Source organism: Rhipicephalus microplus, chromosome 1 (genome assembly GCF_043290135.1).
Source record: "Rhipicephalus microplus isolate Deutch F79 chromosome 1, USDA_Rmic, whole genome shotgun sequence".
Taxonomy (NCBI): Eukaryota; Metazoa; Arthropoda; class Arachnida; order Ixodida; family Ixodidae; genus Rhipicephalus; species Rhipicephalus microplus.
Window position 1 is genome coordinate 271,234,561 of NC_134700.1, and position 24,359 is coordinate 271,258,919.

The 24,359-nt window shown below is 44.6% G+C and overlaps 1 protein-coding gene across 2 annotated transcripts in view; it reads right to left on the reverse strand.

Moving 5' to 3' along the window:
- Nucleotides 1-8,087: 8,087 nt before the first annotated feature.
- The window catches only part of LOC119188164 (histone acetyltransferase KAT2A-like), a 38,410-nt gene continuing 22,138 nt past the window's right edge, over nucleotides 8,088-24,359 (reverse strand). For both annotated transcript variants that reach the window (XM_075894547.1, XM_075894551.1), the window contains 6 exons: nucleotides 21,609-21,752; nucleotides 17,433-17,547; nucleotides 16,098-16,128; nucleotides 10,930-10,999; nucleotides 9,243-9,327; nucleotides 8,088-8,749 (listed from right to left, as the gene is read on the reverse strand). In XM_075894547.1, coding sequence (XP_075750662.1) covers nucleotides 8,556-8,749; nucleotides 9,243-9,327; nucleotides 10,930-10,999; nucleotides 16,098-16,128; nucleotides 17,433-17,547; nucleotides 21,609-21,752 — 639 coding nt within the window. In that variant the 3' untranslated portion in view covers nucleotides 8,088-8,555. The remainder of the gene's footprint in view (nucleotides 8,750-9,242; nucleotides 9,328-10,929; nucleotides 11,000-16,097; nucleotides 16,129-17,432; nucleotides 17,548-21,608; nucleotides 21,753-24,359) is intronic.

The window sequence follows — 24,359 nt, forward strand, 5'->3', positions numbered from 1 at the left end:
CAAGCAAAACCGAGCCCGCATGGAATCTGACAGCCCCTGTGCGGCCGCTAGACTTTGGTTTTGTTTTGACTCTGTTTCCATCGGCGCTGGCAACGAAGGCACGCGTCGTGTTCTAAATTTGGGCACCGGATCTCTCGAGTGCGTGCCCTGCAACATGATCCGAAAAAGAACAGCAGGGCGCCTCTTGCGGTGAAAAATGGAAACAGACATCACGTGGTGAAGAAATGCGCCTGTTTTCGTTTTCGGATACTGCTACTTGGTAGTGCCTGCAGTAACGATTATTCGGTAGCGATTTTGGTGACCCTTTGCTGTGCACTCTCATTCTGTTGTCTCACCGCTCAGAGATCTAACTTAGCTGTTTCAAAATTGATAGTGATAACGCATTGCTTCACTAAACAGAGATATATGTAAGGACTTTTGGCAGCCTTTGCGAGTGGTAACTATTCTGAAAAACATTTTTGGTAAATCTCTACAGTTGCTAATATCTTCATTGGTTCGCTGACACAAGATAAGATGAAAGTCAGAACTTTACCTTGAAATTACGTGCAGCGTATTCACACTTGGTTTCAAAGATGGCGAAAGCAGTAAAACTCGCCGAAAGAGTGACAGAACGAATTTTAGTGTCTCCTCATATTTCAGCAACATTGGCTCAAGAGTGCTTCCTGAAACTAGGTAGTTTTCAAGTCCTTGGCTTCTTCAGAAGACAATATTGTTCACTTTTGCCGCTTAAAGTAGCCCTGACACACCTTTTCAAGTAACCATGGAATGAATTCACTGTGACAGCTTGTTTCCTTACGAATTCAATGCCGCACAAATTTTAAGAATCCGTCCAGTGCGAGTGGAGTTCCAAAGGTTTGTCGCATGCTGCAATCGCATTATCTCTTCTCTCGTCCCGACGAAAGCGCTGGAAGCTAAGCAGGGAGTAATGACACGGCCACAGAGAAACGTCACGCGTGTCTCGTAACCTTCAGTACTTTTTCTTCGAATGCGCGGCCTTTTTAAAAAATATAATCTTCAGCACTTTTTCTTCGAATGCGCGGCCTTTTTAAAAAATATAATCGCGCGTGGATGGATGGATGGATGGATGGATGGATGGATGGATGGATGGATGGATGGATGGATGGATGGATGGATATGGATGGATGGATGGATGGATGGATATGGATGGATGGATGGATATGGATGGATGGATATGGATGTATATGGATGGATGGATGGATGGATATGGATGGATGGATGGATGGATGGACGGACGGACGAACGGACGGATGGATATGGCTGTACCCTTAAGATCGGGCAGTGGATAGCGCCAATAAGCCGTAATACTTAATGACCCAAAAAACTATATTTATTTTTTTTTCCTTTAAATAGTGAGGTTGGGGATTCGTACTTTGCAGTGAAGGGTTTAAATTTCACTCGTGCCTTGACATTAGCCACCAATCAGATAACCTCCTTCTAGTTAATTCTACCCGCTTAACGTCTATTTTGCCCACCCTGTCCCTACACCCCAGTGCTTTGAAAAACTCTGCGCCATCATCCTGAACAATAGGGTGAAGCCCTTTACAGAACATTATCAAATGTTCGGCAGTTTCTTTCTTCCTCTCCACACGCACTGCATGGACAAAAAGCGGCCTCTCGCGGCTATCTCTGTAACGAACGAACGCACCATGTTCAAATCAGTTAATGGCTGATGGATGGATTTACCACGAGTGATTTTTGGGCTTATTCCATGATTTGTCGAGAGGAGAGAAAGCAATTTTTAGCTGACTTTGATAACTTATTGTGAATTCCAGGCCACGTGCTGCGCTATAATGTTTGGCTCACGTGTTGTCGCGAGCTTCTACTACCGAGCGGCAGCGTTTTCTGACCATGCTCAAAAATTGTTACAGAGTCCCTTTAATGATAGCCCGAAACAAGCCATCAATATCTGTGACGTCGCGGCAAGCTTGTGCGAAAACTTCAAGCTCAAGTCGTCACCTGCATTTTTTTTTTTTTTTTGCTAAGCAACCCTTGGGATTTCTCGAGGGAAGAATTGTGCCTTTTAAGCGTAATGTACAATAGCTTTTTCTTTCTCTCTTTCTCTCTTTAAGTTGAGCAAAGCCAGTGAACTGTTGCTATACTCGGTTAAACGATAGCAGTCTGCAGCATTTCCGCAACGGTGGGTGCTACAAGCCTGCAACAATCGGCACGCATCCAGAGATGACGTCATAAACCAGACGCGTGGTGGCTCCACCTTCGAAGACCATAGCCGCGTGCAGCGTGCTTGAGCAGGATACTGGTAGGGGATTCTGCGGGGACAGGTGATCCGTGGCGGGACTATTTATTTAGTCGCGGAGGCAATCGCCAGCCGCGCTAAGGTCATCTGGGCCGCTAAAATCGCAAAGTAGAGTATCGATTGTGTAAGCACGCCATCCCTGTCCCTGTCGGATTTTATCAGCGTGCATTAGGTTTGCGGTTTGTTTTGAAATTTTTGAACGTGCATTTAGTCTGCGAGTTTTTTCACTTATCTTGTAATAGAAAAAAAAAGAAAGCTCGTGATTAGAAAAATTCAGATTTGCGCATATCTTGTACAAATAAAAAGTATATGAAAAAAAAATAAACCCGTGTGCGCATGACATCTCGCTGCAGCGTCTTTGTGCTCTGGTTGCAATAAACCATTTCGTTGAAAGTTAGCGCATGTGTTGCGTCCTCCCTTCTCGTCCTTATGTTACATTGAACCAAAATATATGTTTTTTAAAGACTTTCTTGGGGACCTACGACGCAAGAATCTTGGTCTGTCTGTTTGTATATTTGTCTGTTTGTCCGCCCTTAATGGTACCCTAATTGGCACCAGACGATACACCAAACGGCCGACCCCATCCGCAGCGCCCACCAAATATTGCTCAAGATTCAGCGTTCATACTTGTACGATTGTCAATTAAAAAGCCATTACTGCGGATATCTGAGACTTCATTCTGTATGTATGTATTCTGTATGTATTTCTTTTTTTTAATATTCTGTATGTGTTTCTTTTACTACAAAAGACATACATAAGTAATTCTAAAGACCGTAGCGTTTAACCCGGTGCGCTGACCATGCAACGCTTGCACGAAAAGGCAAATGTTTCCATCACTTTGATAAGACGATACGGTGCATGGTGGTACCTACTCGTCGCCTTGCGTTCTACACCTTTTCACCTCTGACACGGGCGCGCACGCCCGTCTAAGAGCCGGGCGCTTCGTTTTCTAAGATAACTGCCACATAGCACTCATGTCTCACGTGTGACGTGACTTGATGCGCTCGTTCGCCTCCGCTGTGCGCTCGAGGCACTCTAATCCGCGTTCACATTGAGAATTCCGGCCGCCGAAAGTGCTCCGAATCCGGTTCGGCGGCAGCGAGATCCGCCGAAAGGGCCCCTTCCGCGCCGATCGCTCTCGGACCGATTTTTGCGGCGTCTGCCGCCGAATCGGTCTCCGCGGACCAATAGGAGCGCTAGTCAAGGAATTTTGAAAAATGGCGGCCAAGCCCTACTCACTTGTTATGCTGCAGTGCACGTAACTGAATGTTGAAACCAACGGGAGTTTAACCTACTCTGTGCCTACTTCGCCTCCGTATTTCGTGGAAGAGATGACCGAACTTGCTGTTGTCGTGACCGAGCTTGTTGCGGTCTTGCAAAGCAAAACGAACTCACCAACGCTGCTGGCGTCGGTGGTTTTTCTGCTCTTCGTGCATTACAAGACAGCCACTTGCCAGCAAAGTAAGCAGTACTGTCTTTTCTTGCTTCTTGCGTACGAGAATCGTCGAAGAATGCACCACTGGATAGCGTAGTAGCGTTTGCGAGCCGCGACAACAACCGGGTGACAGTGCATCCATCCCGCGTTCGCCCCGTAGTAGATGGCATATTCGGCGGCGCGGGGCGCGTCCAGTGCGAACGACGCTGTGTTTCGGCGGCAGGGGAATTTCGGTCGCTGTAGAAAGCGGATGTTTCAGTGTGAACTAGGCATAACGCAGCGCCTCCTCCAGAATACCATTCACCGATTGTTTTGCGCAGAACATCAAATAAACGTTTTGTTCACTCTCTCCAGACGCAAGACTGTCGTCTTCCGACACCATTTCCAGTGTAACATGCAGATACGGGGCCAATTTTTTTTAACCTAATGTCTTATCAACAAGGCCGAATCTCTTACCTTGTGCTTCCTGAGCAGTCGTAGCTGTCTTCAACTTCACCGGCGAGCTGCCCACTGACGACAGAATAGCCGGCTCCAGTATCGACAAGAGCCTTGACGCTGTGGCCATTGATAACGATAATTGATTGATTGATTTTGATTGATTGATATGTGGGGTTTAACGTCCCAAAACCACCATATGATTATGAGAGACGCCGTAGTGGAGGGCTCCGGAAATTTCGACAACCTGGGGTTCTTTAACGTGCGCCCAAATCTGAGCACACGGGCCTACAACATTTCCGCCTCCATCGGAAATGCAGCCGCCGCAGCCGGCATACGAACCCGCGACCTGCGGGTCAGCAGCCGAGTACCTTAGCCACTAGATCACCGCGGCGGGGCGCTGCTTCCATGGTGCGTCGTCAGATATTCTTCAGTCACGCAATTTTGTTGTCAGGGCTCCGTCTTGTTCGAGTTGTGTTCTCGAAGTTTGGTCGCAGCCGTCGTCGGTGGCAGCGCATCTTCGGTAGTTCGTCGTACAGCAATTACATCTCTATAGGTTGCTGCCCTTAGTTTTCCGGATATGGACTCGCCGAATGGCCTTGGTTAAGTCCGCTGTACTGCTGTTGCCGCCATTGGGACCGGTAGCGTCTAGGTGACAGTAAATGCGACGCACATTCAGTCGGCGATGTCTCGTGACAGCTCACCACGCTGTGGCTGTGGTGCGTAAACGGCGAAACCGCGAAGGCCTGTCTGGCGGTAAGTGTAGCCGGCTGTCGTGTTGCGCGTAGCGCTGGCCAACAATACGACGGGATGAAAACCAGAAGTGCGTTTAGATCACGTGACCACCTTCAGCAAATAGTGGCGCTGCATTTTTTTGTTTGTACATCGCAAAGGCTATGATTGGGAAGCACGCGGACGGCATAGTGGCTGCAAGGGTCTCAAACACGCGGCCCGCATGACTGTCTTCGTCCAACATTGTTTTTATTTTTTTTCGTAAGTATGTTTTCAGCTACAAAGGCATGACTGGTCTAGAGCACTGTTTTTGTGGAGCACCTCATGTGGTGATCATGGTTGAACCATAACCGTACGTGAAACGAAAACTACGTCAGAATCGGCGTCCAGGTAGACACTTTATTGACAGGTATCCTCATGTTGGAATGTTGCGCGCCAAATCTCTATCAGAAATGACCCGTCTATAAGGTATGAAGGTTTTTTTTTTTTCATAACGTTAGCTAACAATTTCTACCAACTACCACCCAGCCCCCCAGCTTTTATGTTCCCCTTCTTCCCTGTCCCGGCACTTACGGGACTAAACTGCGTGACTGCAAGAGCAGAGTTTGGGACCCCTGGTAAAGATGGAACACGGATGGCGGCGGCAGAGGTGTCTGGCGACAGAACAACCGGTGTCTTGACACTGTCGCGGCGGGAGGACGGGAAAGCAGTTTGCAGCGCTGACTCGGGAACACCAAGCGACTGCTGGATTTCCTCTCGAACGATGTCTACAATCGAGGCAACTTGTGGCTGGCTTCAACGATTCAACAAGCATTCAACGACGTTCTTCCCGCACTACACCCTCAATCAGCTCCTGGCTAAGTACTGACTATAACCAGGAAACTGATTAAGAGTGTACAGCCCCTATTGTCTCCCGCAGATCGTCGGAGCAGAGCTGTTGGGCTTCTGCATAGCGTGCCGAATGGCCATGTGCACATTTCCAGCATTCTTTCAATCTTCGTTGCTTCCGAGAGGAACTTCCTGAATGGTCTTCGGGCGGGTTTCGCATCAGCCCCGCAAAAAGCTCGTGTGTAACCCCTCGCATGAGAAAGCGCACTTACTTCTCCTCGGACATGCTATAGGGCCTGCGTGCCGGAAAATGCAGGCCCTTCCCTCCGTGAAGGTGACCTTATACTTGGGGAGCAGCTGAACACTGGTTTCAAGTTGAGCTTCGGCCCTCTCTTTGCGGACGAGGCTAGTGAAGGTATAGTTGTGAACTTGTTTTAGATAATGTCCTGTGATGTTAAAGGGGACTCTCGGTTCTCGAACCAGGTCCTTGCGGCGTCTTCTAAGGTGTAGTAAACATCACGCAGCTTGTCTTCGAGGCTCCACTGGTTGATGACAGCGTCCTGGTCATATGCTTTCAGCTCAAGTCTCTAAAAAAATTATTTCTATGGACTTTACCTTCAGCCAGCTTTCCAGATCCTCGCATGATGACCACCGCAATTTCAGCGGCTCCCTTGGCTGCTGAAGCAGGATTGATGTTAGTTGCACAGGTGCTGTCACTGTGGCAGCTTGCATCATCGTTTTGGATCTTGTATTGTCAGATAGGAGTGCGAACTGCGGTTTCAGTCCTAGCTGCTTGCGGCCAGCTCAATGATCCGGAATCTCTTTCACATCTTGTTCATGACGTGCACTTGGACCACAGCTTTGCGTGGATGTCAGGAACATAGACAAAGTAGCCCCTCCATCAGATGTTACAAGGTCATGAGGTTGATGGAGGCAGCAGTTGGCGTTTCTAGACGAAACTCTTTATTTAGGCGAACCTGTGCCCGGGAAAGGAAAAATCATTATTTGGGCAAACCTGCACCTGGGAAATGAAGAACTAAACTACAACAATACACGCTGCAAACTGATAGCAGCGAACAAAGCGTCGGCCGTTGATAATCTAACAAACGTGCTGTCACAAAATTCTAGCGTATTAGCTATTGGTCGCGTAAATTTTCGAATACTCTGGACTATTTACGTTCTGCGCACAATCTTAACGGAATTAGTATTTAAAACAATCTCAAAGCTTCTGAAACATTGTGGCAAAGTCAGCGCCGAGGGTTGCAGACAATCTTAGCGGGTGAAATTTAAATACAGCAAAATAATACGCGTGGCTGTATTTTCTGTCTCTAGGGGACTGAAAGTTTCCCAGGTGCAAGATTTGAGATCGTCGATGTTGAGAAGTGCTACATTGAATTGCTGCACCCTTGCTTTAATTTCTTCACCACATCCATGAGATGCCTATTTAATCCAACATTAGCAGACTGTCCTGTTTCGCCAATGTATCGTTTGCGACATGATGAGCATTAAATCATGAATACAATGCTCGAGGCTGCCTAGATGTCACATGAACAGATATTCAGCAGTAAAGCTGAGGTCAAAATGGGATTAAATGTTTCGTGCACAATCCGGCACTAGGAAACTTCACAAACACTGCAGTCTTGGCTGCTGCATGCTGGAAAGCGACATATTGACAAGATTTGGGGCACAAAGGCACCTCACGAAAGCTTCATTTTAACAACAAGCACCTGCAGTGCTCATAGCCCAGTTTACCTAAATATCTTTATAATTAGGCATTGGAAATTTCAGTTAACTATATGTAGTTCCAATTGCAGCATTACGGGCTCCCACTTCATTGTGTTCTCCTCGCTAAGCGTAGCCTACAATTGAAATAATGCAGCTGAATGCCATTAGAAAAACAAAACAGTTATTCAACTTAGTGGACATTTATTAGCCAAAGGATTAACCACTTTGAGGTGCCATAACATCATGAGCAAATTAAATAGTGAGAGTTAAGTGAGCTCAGGAAATTTCATAAAATCAGGAAAGATCAAGGAAATAAGATGTTTTCTTTTCTCTCAGTAGTAACATGAGGAATATCGGCACAGTATAAAAGAAATGCATAGACATACTAACTAATGCATGAATGTATAAGAATACCTACTTATTTATATGAAGACATAAGAAAGAAAGTTCACTCAGACATGTTTTTATACAATGAAAAAAAAAATACAAATGAAGTGAGATGGTGAACAGATAATATACAAAAAAAATGGCAATCACTACATAATACAAGTAAACCTTAATACAGGAATAATGTGTTCAATAATAATTACAATAACGTATCATCACGACACAAAGACGTTCACTGGATAATGATACTCCTGTTAACAAACTTCACGCCATCAGCCACGAATGCTGTCGGCAATATGAACAGCAGCATATACATCTAATGGAAAATAAAATCACTCTGCAAAGCTGTACACAAAGCACAGCAGTGTTAAAATGCATGAGCACACAGCCCCTGAAAGTCGTACACACAAATGGATTGCAGATATGACTTGGTGGTTGTAGTAGGATCAAACTAAACAAAAAGTCAAGCGGTGGAGACCAATAAGCAAGCAATGAATCTGCGATATAGGTTTCTTAACATGAGGTGCTGGAACCTTTGCCACATGGGGCTACGAAATCTTACCAACACATTGAAATTAACCAAAAGGAAGCAATATAAAACATTTTGTAGTTATACACAGTTTGCACAAGGCTATGCTTCCGTACCCTGTCAGTTACTAACGAGTGCGAGTAAAGCCTTGTTTTGGACACTGCACGCAACTAAAGCTCATAGTGTCAATCAAGCAGCGTGCCGTGCTGTCACTTGTCCCAAAGACCCGCCTCCTTCATTTTGATTTGGAAGAAGCGGTCCAAAATGTTGGCGCACTTGAAGTACTCTGTGTCGGGGCTATTGTAGGCACGACAGTTGCTGAAAATCCGCTGCATGTCCGCGATGAACAGCCGCTTGTGCACGTAGTAGTGGTTTTTCAGTCTTTCTGCCATCGTCTTTAAGTCTGCAAATAGGAAAAATGCTTCTGTCAACTGCCATTACAGAACTTGGCGCGCATTTCTGTATACACTGCGGAAGCAGACTTCAGTTTACTAGTTACAGGTGCATTGTTGGTTCATTCTACAGAGAAAGCAAGTAACAGTATTGGCTGAGAGCCTGTCATATTTATTGGAATCCTACATTCGAGCCCAGTTATAAAATACATGCACTGGGTGCAGTTCTTGTTCATACTATGAGGGGTCTCTTATGAACAGCTTACCACGTTTTCGTTTAACAGTTTCACAGTAGGCACACTGGTGCCTTTTACTTCAATGTCTCTGATGAAGGATTTCAACTGTGTTACCAGTGTGCAAAAACTGGCCAACTTGGTGTTTATCTCATGTCAGCTATCTTCTTTTATAAATTGCAGTAAAAAATAAGTGCTAACTATTAAACTACTTCATACTGTTTATTCAAAGATTGATAGCATAATTATCTATTCCTTTGACATCACTCACCCATCGGATACTTGATGTGATCATAGTAGTCAGGTGCCTCGGATTTTTCCACTGGCTTCAGAAAGGGCCATGCACTACTGTGATTCTGAATGTATGAAAAAATCCGTAAGTTAATAAACACAAGAAACTCATACAGTAACTGAAACTTCTAAAACAAACTTTATTCCGAGGCCTGAAACAGCAGTGCAACAGTCAAAATATAATTTGGAGCAGTTTGTGAAGCAGCAAAATGCTACTTTTTGAGCACTAATTAAATTTGGGGCAGGTCACGGGGGAAAAAATTTTTTTCATGACCACCTTTGGAGCAGTATTAACAAGAAAGCTTACATTCAGAAAAAAATATATATGTAGAAAACATTCCACCCAGTTAAATCATACAGAGTGAATGTGAGCACTGCTTTTTCAATAAAAGTAGTACTATTCTGATTTACCCCACTGAGCAAATAATGAAGTCAACTTTAGCATTTGCCACGCCTGTCCAATTCTTTGACAGAGTCTGTGAATTCAGATGTGGCTCTGCCAAGCTGGAGACCTTCAAATTCGGGAGATTCGTGAAATCAGGGAAGAGGGGTGGCGATAAATAGAAAAACTGGCACACACGTTCTCTCCCCCATTTATTTTTTTTTTTTTCTTTAAGGGCAGCAGAAATGTTATTCGCTACTCCAAATGACTGCCAGTGACCTATTAAGATGACAGCGATCATGCTAGTACTCACAATTATGCAGTGCATACACGGATATGAGTAACAGAACAAAATGTGCTACGTAGCGCGATTAGCGCCATCAGCCCCTTTCAAATTATAATACACTATTCCGCGGGACACTGGTGTACTGTGGCGAAGCTCACTTAAACAGCGCTGCTAAAGCATTTAAGCAGGTTAGACCAAGGCCAAGCAATGTTAGAACTGCTACCTCCCCCCTCCCCCCACCTCCAACCGCGCCCCCACTTTGTTTTATTTCATGGTGGGGTTAGGTTTAGCGCACAACTACTCGGCTCGCTTGCATGGCGCGTTCAACCAGATTAAGTAACAACAGTGAGCGCCCGTCGACCCAGAGACAGCGCCGGGTATCTATCACCAAGACAATGTAATTTCAAGCCAGAAAAATGTTTTATGTACCACTGCTATGACAACTAACATGGTGGCTGGCAATGACGGCGTTTGCAGCACGTCAACCTTTTTGCATGCAGAAAACGCTCGATATGTTCCTAACATGCCATACCCGCATTTCATTACTATAGGAAACTCATATTTCCCCTGTAGCGTTGGTAGCTAGCTATGACAACACTTTTTTTTTTGCTTTAAGTTCGGCATCCAATGTGGTCAGCGAACCGATAGGCGCGGGGCATTGTTACTTCTATCTTATACTTTACCTGGTCGATTCCATTTCGCGAGTGTCCTCACCCAACGAGTGCATCACTTACACAGTGATTTAGGGTTAGAATCTGCATGCTTAGTTTGATTGATGACACAAATCGCAGGTGACTAATGTAGCCTCTATTTCTTGCTGAAGTTACCGCACACGAGATAATTTTGAGGCCAGTCGCGTACTTCGGCGCAGCATGGCGCAATTTCAGTAAATTTGATGGTTTTGGCGCAGCTCGGTACAACAATGCGGAATTGTATTGAACTAATGCAATTGGCACAGCTGTTGCATCCCTGCTGAAATAAAAACCAATTTTTATTTACCTTAACTTGTATCAACACAGACTTCATCGCTTGATATGCCTGATCGGGATCCATCTGCTCTTGCTTGACACTAAGAAAAGTAAGAAAATACGAGTTTCACAAAGAAGCTGCACAATCAAAGCACACATGTAATAACACAAGCAAATGGCATAATTGGCTATCAGCAGTGATTATCAATGTAAGTGAATAGAGGAACAATTCCATAAGGCTTCGTTAATAGCACTTGGTGACATATTTTGATTACAGTGAAGATATTTGGGTAGTACATGTAGTATCATCGAATAATTCTACAGAAAACAGGCACACTCATCAACACACTTCTAGATGAAGCAAAGGTGGCCTTACACATAAGCCAGTTTGTCATATGTGCTGAAGGATTAGAAAAGGCACTGTTCTGGTAGATTCTGTCAAACAGTGTACTGAATCTCAGGGATGATACATGTCATGGATTGAAATTCAGTAGAATATGCGTGTGTGTAACAATTTGGTACACTGCACACACATGTGGCTCACGCACACTGTTGCCATTCACTACTGGCAAAGTTCAACGGAATCCGAGATTGTGGCCCCGCCGCGGTGGTCTAGTGGCTAAGGTACACGGCCTCTGACCCGCAGGTCACGGGTTCGGATCCCGGCTGCGGCGGCTGCATTTCCGATGGAGGCAGAAATGTTGTAGGCCCGTGTGCTCAGATTTGGGTGCACGTTAAAGAACCCCAGGTGGTCGAAATTTCCAGAGCCCTCCACTACGGGGTCTCTCATAATCATATGGTGGTTTTAAGACATTAAACCCCACATATCAATCAATCAATCAATCCGAGATTGTGACTCTACTTCTTAAAGGGAAATGCGAGTTGAAAAATCCCATTTTTAGCAAAATTTCTCGTATTTCTAGTTTTTACTGAATTTCAATCATCTATCATCTGTGAAACTTTCGAAACAAAAGTCAAACAGAAAAATGCAAAATAATGTGTATAAAGGCATTGCGGTAGCTCAAAATTTCGCGAATTTTCGCTAATATTGGCCACATTTGAATGCGTGCTGCACCCCGTTGCAGCGCCGCCCGGCGTAGCAACCAGTTAGAAAAGTTGCGTTCGGCATTCTTTTTACAGCTCCGATGACCCCCAGTTTCGTACTTGAGCAAGAAAATATAAAAAACAAAGCTTTTTACCTCATGGTTTGAGCGGTTTGAAAAGCGCGGCACTGTCAGCCGCATCGCCATTGGCTACCGAGTCAGTGTCGGCGATGCGGCGACGGCCATCAACATTTGGTCTGTCTGCTTATCTGCGCGTCTACGCATATTTTCACAATGACAAGCCCGAAAAAGTGCAACGAGAGAACGCAGAAGTTCCGAACGAAGCACAAGTTCAGGGAGAGCAGCGCAAAGAGCATCGAACAACAACGATGAAAGAGAATCAGCCTACGTGTGCTAGGCCTAGCGGCAGCATCGACGAGTGCGCGAGCGGCAGTGGCTGCGATGAAAGGATCGACGCTGCGCTTTTTTTCGTCAGTGCCTCGAAAAAAAAATCGGCTTCTTCGATAAAGACAAAAGACCGTGCAGTGAGGTTTGTGCAACGACAGTGTTGCTCAATCATTGGACTTGCAAAGCCAATGCACCACTGAGGATTTTTTTCAATAGCCAAGAAAGAGCAAATTGCTGCCATGGAAGCTGTGAGTGAAAACTTGCTCCAATCGAGACAACTGACAAAAGAAGTGGGAGGTGATACTAGTGTGGCTGTCATGTTCGATGGGACTTGGCAGAAGAGGGGCCACAAAAGCCACAACTGTATTGGCACAGCTATCTCCTTAGACACTGGCCTCTGCTTAAACTTTGAGGTCATTTCAAATTTATGCCTGACATGCAGTAGTAGACACAAGGATATGGGCCCTGACGAGAAAGTTTGGCAGGCATTCCATGAACCAGTCTCTGAAAAAAATGCAGACTGTTCCTCCCATGCCATGGAAACAGAGGCTGCAATGCACATTTGGCAGAGAACGTTGAGTTACGAAACTCCATTGTTTCATAAAGTTCTTGAGTGATGGTGACAGCAAAGCATATACAGTCAACTGCCGATTTTTCGGACACCCGAATTTTCGGACATGCCCGATAATTCGGACATCTTCGCGGCACCGCCACGAGCCCCATAGAGTCAATGTATAAGGAAGTCTGAAATTTCGGACGCTCGTACCCCCCGGAGTCCAATTTTTCCGGAGTTTTTGACGTGACGGAAGGTCGGAAACCACCACTGACCTCCAGTAGAAACCACCACAACTGCGTCGCATGCGATTACAATCGCATAAATGAGCGCGCCGGTCTACTGTGGCGGCATCTGTTGCTTGAACTCGTTGATCGTTAGCGGAGAAACCCACACGGCCTCCGAGATTCCTAACACTGGCCGTGTTTTTCGTGCAAGGGTGCTTCGCTGACAATCGAAACTATCCACCCGGAAGTTTTTTGGCGCCAACAAAGTTCCTTTTGCTTTAGCGCTTGTGCTCGTGCGTGCCACTCTGGCTTCCCACGCAGCGCTTTCGCGAAGCGTTTCACCCCTTCAAACTAGAACTACGTAACCGCCACACACCGATTTGGTGTGGCCACGCTGGCTATCTTGAATGTTTACCAGCGCCACCTCCGGTGTTCCCGAGGCACCGTCGCCTGCCGTCGCGCCGTTTTGTTTACGCAGCCCACATGGTGTTTGGCTAGCCTAGTGCGTGGTTGTGCGATCGTGTGAAGTGTGCTCTGCAACACTAAGCCTAGGTGCTTCAACGCTCGTCAGCAAACTCCTCTGTTCACATCGTGAAGACTTCGCTTGCCTGCGATGGCACCCACTCCGCCTTCGTCGTCCTCGCCGATGGCATCGAAGCGCGAAAAACAGTACCGTCAACGCTGACAACGAGCTCGAATTCTGCGCAGAGCTAACCGACGACGAAATAGTCAGTCAGGTTATGGCGGATTCAGACGACTCCGATGTCGAAAAAGAGGAACCAACGCCTGCGCCACCTATGACCACCGAATTGATGCGAGCATTGATGACGCTGTCATCGGTGTACAGTGATGACATGACCCTTGCTCAGATCGAGGCGAATGTGATCACATGCAAGCGAAACGCCGTTCAAAGAAGAATCAGCAAGTTTTTCAAGCCACTGCAGCTCTAACACCGGCTGCTCTGACGGCACCGGCTGTCGGCCGCATGCATTTTTTTCTAACGGCTCTTTTCAGAGCCACCCCACTGATGCTTTGACATAGTGCCGGAAGTCTGGTACTTCGACCTTGACCCTCTTGACCTGAGAAATATCAATAAAATGATGCGTTTTTTGCTCGCATTGAGAATATTAGCAAAATGATGCTATTTTTTTTTGCTTGCATTGAAAATTATCAGTAAAATAATGCGTTTTCTTTTTTGCCTGCATTCATTTTTTCGGACTGCTAGAAATTTCGGACGGTTTTTCGCTTCCTAGAGGGTCCGAAAAATCGGCAGTTGACTGTAGCGCAGTTGCAAAGTCAAAAGTCTATGGGGGCTTTCAATACAAAAAAAGAAGACTGCACTAAGCATGTGGCCAAAAGACTTGGCACTGTGCTACGAAAGCTTCATGTGCCATTACCACGAGGGCAGAAAATGAAAGAGCCGGTCACTCGGAAGCTTCAAACGCATTACCAGATTGCCATAACAAGCAAGCAACAGAGAGTCTACGAGATATGTACACTGCAGTATGAGCTTCATACTTTCACTCATGCTCTACAGACAATGCTGGCAGTCACAACTTTTGCCCTGCAGGAACAGACTAGTGGTGCAAACATAAACGGGCTGAAGCACTTGGCAAACCTGCACCACGCCACACACCTCTTCTGACGAAAGCCCAGGGATTGGCCGTTCTGCCGATTGATAAGCGACTGACAGATGAGAAGCTCCTTGCTCGATGCATTCAAGGGAAAAACCAAAATGCGTCGGAATCCCTGAACAGCGAGACATGGCTACTTTGCCCCAAGACCAAGCTTGTCTCCTGAACAATTGTCGAGACTGCCGCAGCTATCGCAATCCTGTGGTTCATTAAGGGTCATGCTAGTTTCGAGCACACCCTAAAAGAGCTGAACATACTCCCATCTAGAGATCTAGATGCTTTCAGCGATTCCTGCAATGCGAAGCGCATCAAGAGGATGTCCGGGCGTTTGACAGCAAAAGCAAGGGTGCACCGTCGTCGTGGAGTAAAAAGGGCACGGCTCGAAGAGTGTGCTCGCAAGGACCGTGAAGGCACAACCTATGCTGCAGGACAGCTCTAATGACTTGCAGTGCTTCTCAAAGTTCTCTTGAACATTATGGCGAAAGATTATGCATTTCTGACAACTCTATGATAAAAGAAAATGTTTCAAACTTTCAAATGCATTTTTCTCCTTTTGCAGTATTGTGTGATCTGTGCTGCTTATGCACGCTAGCTAGTATACTTAGAATTGTAAGAACTCTACGAAATTTTGCACATAGCATGATGAAGGCCTGTAGAGTGCAAGTATCTATTTTTATTTCCAATGCTGCTTAGTTGTGTTTTTCAAAATATTACATAGCATGGAAAGCCCTTGGCAACTAGAGCCACGGTGGATTTTCCATTTTATTTTTGTATTTTACCTTTTTACACATGCAACTTGTGTAGTTTTCTGCACTCCACAGTTCCAAAGGATCATAGTGAGCTATATCTGCATGCTTTATCTCAAAGTTTTATAGGTCAGAATTATCGCATAACAATGGCCATAATTTCGCAGTATCAGAGCTGCAGAAATAAAACCAAACAAGCTACATGAAAATAAATGACATATTTAAAAAGAGGAGAAAAAACTCTTTTAGCATGCCAATTTGTGTTCAATTCAGACTCTTGTTAAAAGAAAATCATTTTCCGAGTAGCATCTCCTCTTAAGCTTGAAAGGCCTGTTTGTTTCATACACAAGATGGTGTTTACACCTGCACAAGTTCCCAGCTGCATGTAGTACATAACTAATAATTGCTCAGATGCAAGTACTAGGGAATAGCTTTTGTGCCCAATGTGGAGTTTTCTGTCATTAGTGTGACTGTACTACAAAGAGAACAATCATTTTTCTTGCCCACAATCATCACTAGGGCCTAGTGGGCAGCATAAAAAGTCTATAATCAAATTACAAGTACGTACAACGTGATCAGTTTACTTACTATTTCTTGTCCGGTTTCCAGCCTGCTTCTCCTACAAACAAAAAGAAATTGATTAGCACCAGTGTGCTGAAAAGTGTGTCAACCTGCACCTAACAATAACTAAAATTAGACACTCAGTTGTCTATGTAACATTTAACAATAAACCCGGAACATAAATACCCATTGCTTATTCACCGATCAATTTAGGAGTTGCAAGCATCAGTCTTCCTCTTTCTGCAGTCCTATTTAATAGAAACTTTTAGCCTTTTTCAAGTAATAAGTTGTCTGGACCCAGACAGAGAAAAAATATAACACAAAAATAAATTTAAGGTCACAATCAGTGCTCGAGAAGGTCATGTCCAACATCATGCCATTGACAGCAAGCGTCTTTTCTACCTAAAATTAGTTCCACATAGAAAGTATGCCTTGCATTCAAGTGACCCTAGGTGCAGTGATACAACTGAAATGTGGCCACATATGTTTTGCGCACAATAATCACCACCTGTTAATTAAATAAACAAGAGGTCCGTATATTTATTCACACAACTTCAACAGCTACACATGCTCATCATTTGTCACACTGCGAGGACAGAATATCACATCGAATGATGACGCACAGCACGTGGAGTGCAGTGTGTAGAGTTACGCACCATATCGTAGTGCGCAATATGATGGCCCCTTCACTGCATGGCAAATATGCATCACTGCATTTCCTTGTTGCAGCAAAGCCGATTTCAAAGGCTTGAACTGTATGCAATGCTTGTACTATCGGCGTCACATGAAACCCGAACAGCGACAAGCCTTTGCGATGGTATAGTGCGCGCCGTTGGCTTACAGGCATGGAAAGGCGTACACATATGCCGATTCTATTTTGTGCCTGCAAATTTCACCGTTCCACCTAACCATTTGCTGTACACAGCCCCACTTTTCATCTCTTCAAATCCATTGCAATGCTCTAACTGACCACCTGTTATCTGTCCTCATGAAGTTGACTGTCCAAGTCCATTTGTTTTTTCTTTTAGTATCTAGTAAGTTACTGACAACCCCAGTTTATCCACTGACCCACTCTGCTGTCTTGCTGTCTTTTAAGGTCACCCCTAACATTTTTCGTTCCATTAGGGCACAAGACACAGGTTTCACTAAAATTTGGCACAGGTGCCCTAGCATTGACGATATGCAATCAAAATTGATGTACTGATAAGGAAACAGCTATATGTGTATCAGTGACGAGGACCAATGTAAATAAATAAGATCTCCACATGCTAATGTACCCTTTGGATACCTTAAGAAAGGAAAGCAGTACTACAAGAGTAAAAAAAAAAAAGAGGATGAAATAGTAATAAAAAAAGTGCTTACGGAGGCCTGGAATACTCTCGAGAGGGATCTCCCTGACGCCCTCCTTGAAGCAGGGCACACCAGGGTACACTTTCTGCATGTGTTCCTGCTGCTTCTCGATGAACTTCTTCACTATCTGCACCATACAAAGAGAGAAGGACAAAAGGATAAAGCACTATTAATGAAATAGGTGTTTTGTGTTCCTTTCTCATGTTTTCGTCTTACCCTGTGGCACTGTTTAAGTAGTACTATAATGAAATAGGGCAAGACTGAAAGGTAGCCCATCATGTTGCACTTAATTCGCTACGACTAGTAGCCTCAAACACTAGAGTTCGTCACTCTACCGGTCTTGGGCAGTAAGGGGTTACTATAGTAACATTACTGGTAGCAATAACTACTTTTGTCTGCAACTTGTAACTCTAATTAGTTACTCTTAAATGAGAGAAACTTGTGATTGTGACTTACTTTTTTACAACATAAATGCAACAGAAAATACTGCTACAGTTACTTCAGTTTGTATAAAAAAATTATCGAAAAGCAACACTCATTAAAAGCCAATGCTGTTCACTTTTTCTAGCTTTCTTCTTTATACCCTCCCCACCTTCCAACTGTACAGAATAGGGCTCCCCTCACAGTTTTGGAAAAGAAGCCACTAAGAGAAATATCTTACCTGCAGAAGAATGTGTTCAAAATTTACTTGTAAACTACATGTCGTAAATCAATCACGTTACTACTGAACAATATGCTAAGTTCACGGCCCCTTTTTTGAGGCAGGCATATATCAACGCCCTCTAGACCAGCTGAGGCCTCTCAACTCCTTTGGCAATGTCATCACAATACCACGGGCGTGAAGGACACCTTTTTAGAAATGCCCATCATTGCTTTTGTTTGTGTACTTACGGCACAATGCTAATCCATTCATTCATGCTTTCTATAATTTCCACAAAGCGCTGGGAAAGAAACTCCATCATGGTGTGGTGATGTAGGTGCTGTGAGAAGGAAATGTGGAGAGGCCTTAGCTAGTCTAGATAGTGTTGCATATATATATACCCTTTTTCTCACTTGGGCATCAAGCTCTGTTTATGCTGTGCTGGTGGAACATTCCTTCATCCGAAGCACCAAGCTGAACGCATTTGACAGGTGGCTAGAAAACAGCAGCACAAAATTACTGAAAGCCAGCACTGTTGCGACTGGTGTGCTTTAAAACTTCTTCATAACTTAGTGTCAAAGGTCTACTCTGATTTGATGCAATTATGAACATGACAACGTTAAGCCTCTTATGCAGGTTGCATCTTTAGTATACACTTGCAGCAAAAAAATAAGAGAAAAAAATTAGCAGACATCAATCAGTCTATCAGTCACACATGTCCCTACAAACATAAGGCGGTGAGCCACTGCTGCCCTTGCAAGCCAGTGCATCATTGCAAACAAACCACGTTTCTAAATGTCCTCCCTCCCCCCTCCCATTTCACTTTCATTTATCAGCCAGAGTCACCGCATTATTTAGATCAAAGCAATGCCCTGTCCAGCAATGTTTAATAAGCTCCGTCTAAGAATGCGATGCATGATTGACGTTTGCCCCCTTCTCTTTCCAGACCCTTCCTGGCCAGCTTGTTTCGCCGATGTAATTATTTTTCTTCACGATCCTTGCATCGTACTTATAAATGATGCCGCACTGATCGCTCGCAGGTGTGCAGTCTTTAGGTTTCATGCACACGTGTCCAAAGGTATAGCAGGGCTTAAAACCGTTTATATAACCACCAGATGCAAAGCTCTCTGAAGAGAGAATGATACACCTTGAAAAACAAAGGGAATAGACTCCATGAATGTCGTCTTCATTTGTTATGCACATTTTGTTCCTATAGTATGTTTTCATTGAATAAACTGTGTCATTTGGAATATAATCAATTATGTATTTTATCAGTAATGGAAAGGTAACAGTGTTACCTCTACACAGTAACATTGAGGTTTACTTTTTTGGCTTCGGTAACTAAATACCTTTTGCTGGTAACGTGACCATGACTGCACTCTACGGATAAGAGAACTTGAGGGCTAGACATACCATAAAATTTTAAGCAAGTGCTTTCCCTCCTCCCCACGGTGAAAGATAATCCAACAATATTTAAAAAGCGGGGCACAGAGTAGGGGGGGGGGGCGGGGAGACTTGCTCGATCACAGACAAAAAAAATACATACATGCGCTTCTAAACAAATGCTTTATTGAGTATGCATGCATTAATACTGTTTTTGCTGAACTGGAATAGGTCCTCATGTGAAATTTCTGGAAACTTAACAAGGGGGAGAAAGACATTCTTTATATGTTCCGACAATTTGTGACAACCCAGAATGTGACCCCAAGGTATGCCGACGTGAGAGCACCAAGTAGTCGTGCACAAAGATAAAGACTCTCAGAACTTGGGTTCCTAGAAACCGCTGCTGCAGGATTCTGTAGCAGAGAACAGGTTGAAAAAAATTGCGGAAGGGGATTTATAGTGCTTGCTCAATCATGGGCGCATATTTCAAATCTGCCCCAAAAAAATGAAAGGGGGCACTTCCTCGGTAGGGGTGCTTGCTCAAGATTTTACAGTATATGTAAATTCAAATCATCGAAACAAACTGATAAGTGAAGTTAAAACTGATGAACAACATCTGCATGTTATCATTTGACTGGCATTCATATAGCTTCTGCTAGGAATTCAAAATTGGACCAACATACATGACTTTAAATTAAGGGAAGATGCGGGTCGCAAACGCGAGTTTTCTTCCAAATTACCCATTTTTTTTATTTTTGCATGTTTTCATAAGATTAGTACCTCTACTGTTAGTACCTCTACTTAACTGGAAATGCTTTAAAATTGCATCTGAAGAGCACAAGGTGCCTGTTAAAAGGCCGAAAGTGTGCACTCTTCGAGCACCTTGCCCCCGATAATGCGCCGCCGTTTGCCATTGTCTTGACGAGCAGCGCAGCTGAGTAATGCTTTTCTCACGTATTTATCTTCGTTATGAATGAAAAAAGCCATTGCTCGTGCGTGAAAGCCATCGTGGCGGCGCGCTCTGTAGGAGTAGGCTACGAGCAGCTGGCCTGATTTGTGGCATTTGTTGGCTTGCAAAAGCCAATGCATCAAAAGTCATTCACAGCCATCAGCCAGAAAGTTCGTGATGCGGCAACAGATGACATCAGCGCCAATCTTGTGAGGTCGAACGAACTTAGAGGGGACGACATTGCCATTATGTACAACGGTGTTTGGCGCAAACGTGGCTGCAAAATGGCATCGGCACTGTTGATCCCCTCGACACTGGACTTAGTTTAGATTTTGCAGTCCTATCGAACATCTTCTTAGCTTGCAGTCGGCACAAGGCTCTGCCAGATAGAGCAGAACAAGTTTGGCAAGCATTTCATGATCCTGTCTGTGAGCAAAATGTCTGTGAGGAGTCGGCTCGAAAAAGCCGAGAGGGACAAACTCATGGTGCTGGGGGATTTTAGTGCCAGTGACCATTATAAGAAGGTTTGTTCTTTTTGGTGTGCAAATTTCATTGTAGTTAATGACATCTTTTATAAATAAAAACTCAATTTTAACTTTAAAACTCGATTTCACAAAATAAAAAATTTCCCGTTTTTTCAATGTGCCCCTTCTTTTTCCGGTATTTCTAGTGCTCGGATCTGCATGAAATTCTGCCGAAATTTTTTCCTAAGTATGATAAATACAATTATTTAGTTTAAATTTCAATATTTTATTATATAATATTTTTATGTCTATTATTTTTCATGCCTATTACATATTTTGTATGTGCTCCCTAATTAGTTATTTGCATTCCACACTTTATTTGAAACATTATGAACTATGAATAGTAAAAAATTATGGAAGTAGAAAAGAGGGGGGCAAAAGAGCTAAGGTTTTCACTTTGTCATGTTGCAGAGCTGAAAGTAATGCAACTTGCAAGAAAACTAATTATGTATTTGAAATCAGCATACTAACTTCCATAAACAGCTCAAGTTTGATTGCTGTAGAGTGAATATTAAAAAAAAAAGATGTCTTCGAGTAGCATCTCCCTTTAAAACTCACTTGTAACGTACAATGGCACCTTTTAAAGACTTCAAAATGGGTAAAGTTATTATGAAAGCGATGGCATGATCTAATGGATAAAAATGTTGAAAGCATTTCAAAGGCAGCACCGGTCAAACATTAAAGTGTCCTACCTCCTTCTGCTTGCGAATAACGTGGCTGAAGGCTGTGTAGGATATGCGCTCATCCAACTCGCAACCCATAAGTGTGGCCCCCTCGTAGTCCTTGATGTACCCCGTGTACACAGATTTGGGCAGCTTGATGTCTTTGGAGAAACCCTGAGAGCAAGGGAAGCAAGGACACATGCCAATGAATTACAAAGCTAACTCTACAGCTAGCGTTGCTTACCTACAAAGCACACAGCGCCTCATTGGCGTACAGGAACAGACACAGAAACTAACAAGAATTTTGTTTAAGAAATACTAGAAGGGTCCACTGAATGTGCAGTGCCCTGCTGTAAATGTAAGCAACTACATTACCCATAAGCCATTCTACATGCAAAACATTGTTGCAAATTACCAGAGATACGTAATTCATTGCACTAGTCGTGGCACTACAAGTTTCTCATCCTCATCTATTTTCTGCTTCCTTTTTTTTTTTTTCGCAGAGAAGCAGAATTCTAGAACAGTATTTCGCACAACACCGCCACTACTACCTGCCCATCAAGCTCCACGCATGGTTTATCAAATGTAACTTCACATTAATGGCTGTGACCATGTGATGCAATGGTTCTTGTTGCTGATTTGTTTTTCTCCCGGGCTGAGCCTCAGAGAGTTTTGTTAATAAGGACAAAGCCGTTCGGTTTCCAAGAAACACACAAAAGGTTTAATTGAAAAGAAAAAAGGCAAAGATTCCTCACAAAACAAAACACTTAATAAACAGTTGACTGGACATGACGAAACACATCTGTAAACACCCAACAAGAACGTTCAAAGTCAGTAACTAAACCTAACGTTCGAAAGGGGCTGAGTGATGGGAGTAGCGCAAGATATCTGTTCGGTCTCACCCACACGCTGAATTCCGCCGACGATGAGCAAACCGGAACGCGGTGATTCCGGCTTCAGGACGCGGGCAGGACGGGGATGAAGGAACGCTGGCTGCTGACGACACGTCGAGAGACCAGGCCGGAACGTGGTGGCTCTGGCTTTAGGAGTGTGGACCCGTCTGTGACGAGAGAACGCAGGCTGGTGGTGACGCGTCAGAGAACCAGGGTCGACCTAGTCAAGCAGCTGGGCGCACAGCTCGGGCCCGGAGCCCGACGGCTGTAGCTCGCCTGCCGGAACCAAAGTCCGCAGGCCCTGGAAAGGAGTTCAGGACCGGATGGCCACGGTCCTTTGGAGCGGGAACACGACGGCAGGAGGCCCCGGCCGGTTGAAGACCTGCAGGCTCGGGTCCTACGCCCGACGGCCCATCTTCAGCGCCCGGTCCGGTGACGACCTTCCGCTTGCCCCGTCTTCTTCGAACTCCCCTTGCTCTGGTCTGCTCAGGCTCCTGCTTCAGCTCTGGCCCACTTGTCTCGTTCTCATTGGAGATACTGCTGTCTCGTGGTGTCAAGCCATTGGGCCTTGAAATCTCCGTGTTCGCTGCCCATTGGATGTTTTACCTTTTGTTTACTTCACGTCCTGCCACGCATCCTCGTGCTCGACGCTCTTTAACGTCGTCATTCTTGTTTAAGCAGCCCCGCACGTGCACTCTGGTATTTCTCCTTTTGTTTTTTTTTTTTTTTCCGTGACGCGCACTTTTCGAAGGCGCGCACTTTGAACGCGCACCACACATCACATACGCCCCCCTTTCATTCAAGTTTTTTTTTTTTAGAAAAAAAAAACTGCCGATGAGTGCGCGTTCTGCACTACGTCACAATTACACCACATATTTGCACCACGCAGTTCAACACATCACACCGATGGCACCACACTGCTTCTTCGTTGACATGTCTCACGTCGAAACACCGAGTCCACAGAACGTAACATTCAACCAACAACAATAAGAAAAGTTTTTTTTTTTTTTTCGAGAAGAAAAAAAAAACTGCCGTTGAGTGCACGTTTCGCACTGCACCACAATTTACCCACATATGTCCGCCACACAGTTCACTGCATTGCCCAAAGGTCCACATTCACTAACCTCAAAATACGCAAGAAGTGAGAAAAAGTATGGACACATCTAGCGGATTGTGAAAATCCCCAAATTAGTAGTACACCACCCCTTTTTTTTTTTTTTTATCATATATACCCTATCATCTCAAAAACTATACATCATGTTAATGTTACATTGCATGTAACTTCTTCAAATATTTACAAGCAACACCCTTCCATGGTCCGCAAGCAAGATCCAAAAGAAACCAGCGGGAAATCGAATTTGACGCTTAAGTTATAGCGTCCCGTACAAGACGTTTAACTGCTCTAACCATTTGACAAGAGTAAGGAATCGGAAGCCAGTGGAAGAATTCTCGACCGTAAGCTCGTATGAACCTAAAGCTGTGTATCACCAGGTTCCCAACCTCGAAATCACAAGCATACACGCTGGAATGTCTGTATGCCAGTCGGAGGCGTTGCCTCCAGGCGCACCAGTACAACCACGCCTGAATCATTTCATCCTTCCCACGAACGCCTTGCTTGAGCTCGTAAGCCGCTAATCGTTGAGACATCTTAACAGAAGCGACCTCTTCAACCGAAGATGCCAAAGAGCACCAGTCGGCGTCCTTCCTCGTACAATAACCTGCTGGACCATTACTGCCTTCTGGTTCACTTTCCATCCCTTCAGCTTTCTGTATTGCTTGTTCATCAATACTTTCAACCCTTCTGCCTGGGTCATCGTGATTACCCTCATTGTCACATATAGCTGACCTACATTGCAACTCTACTCTCTGTTCTTCAACAAGTGCTTTT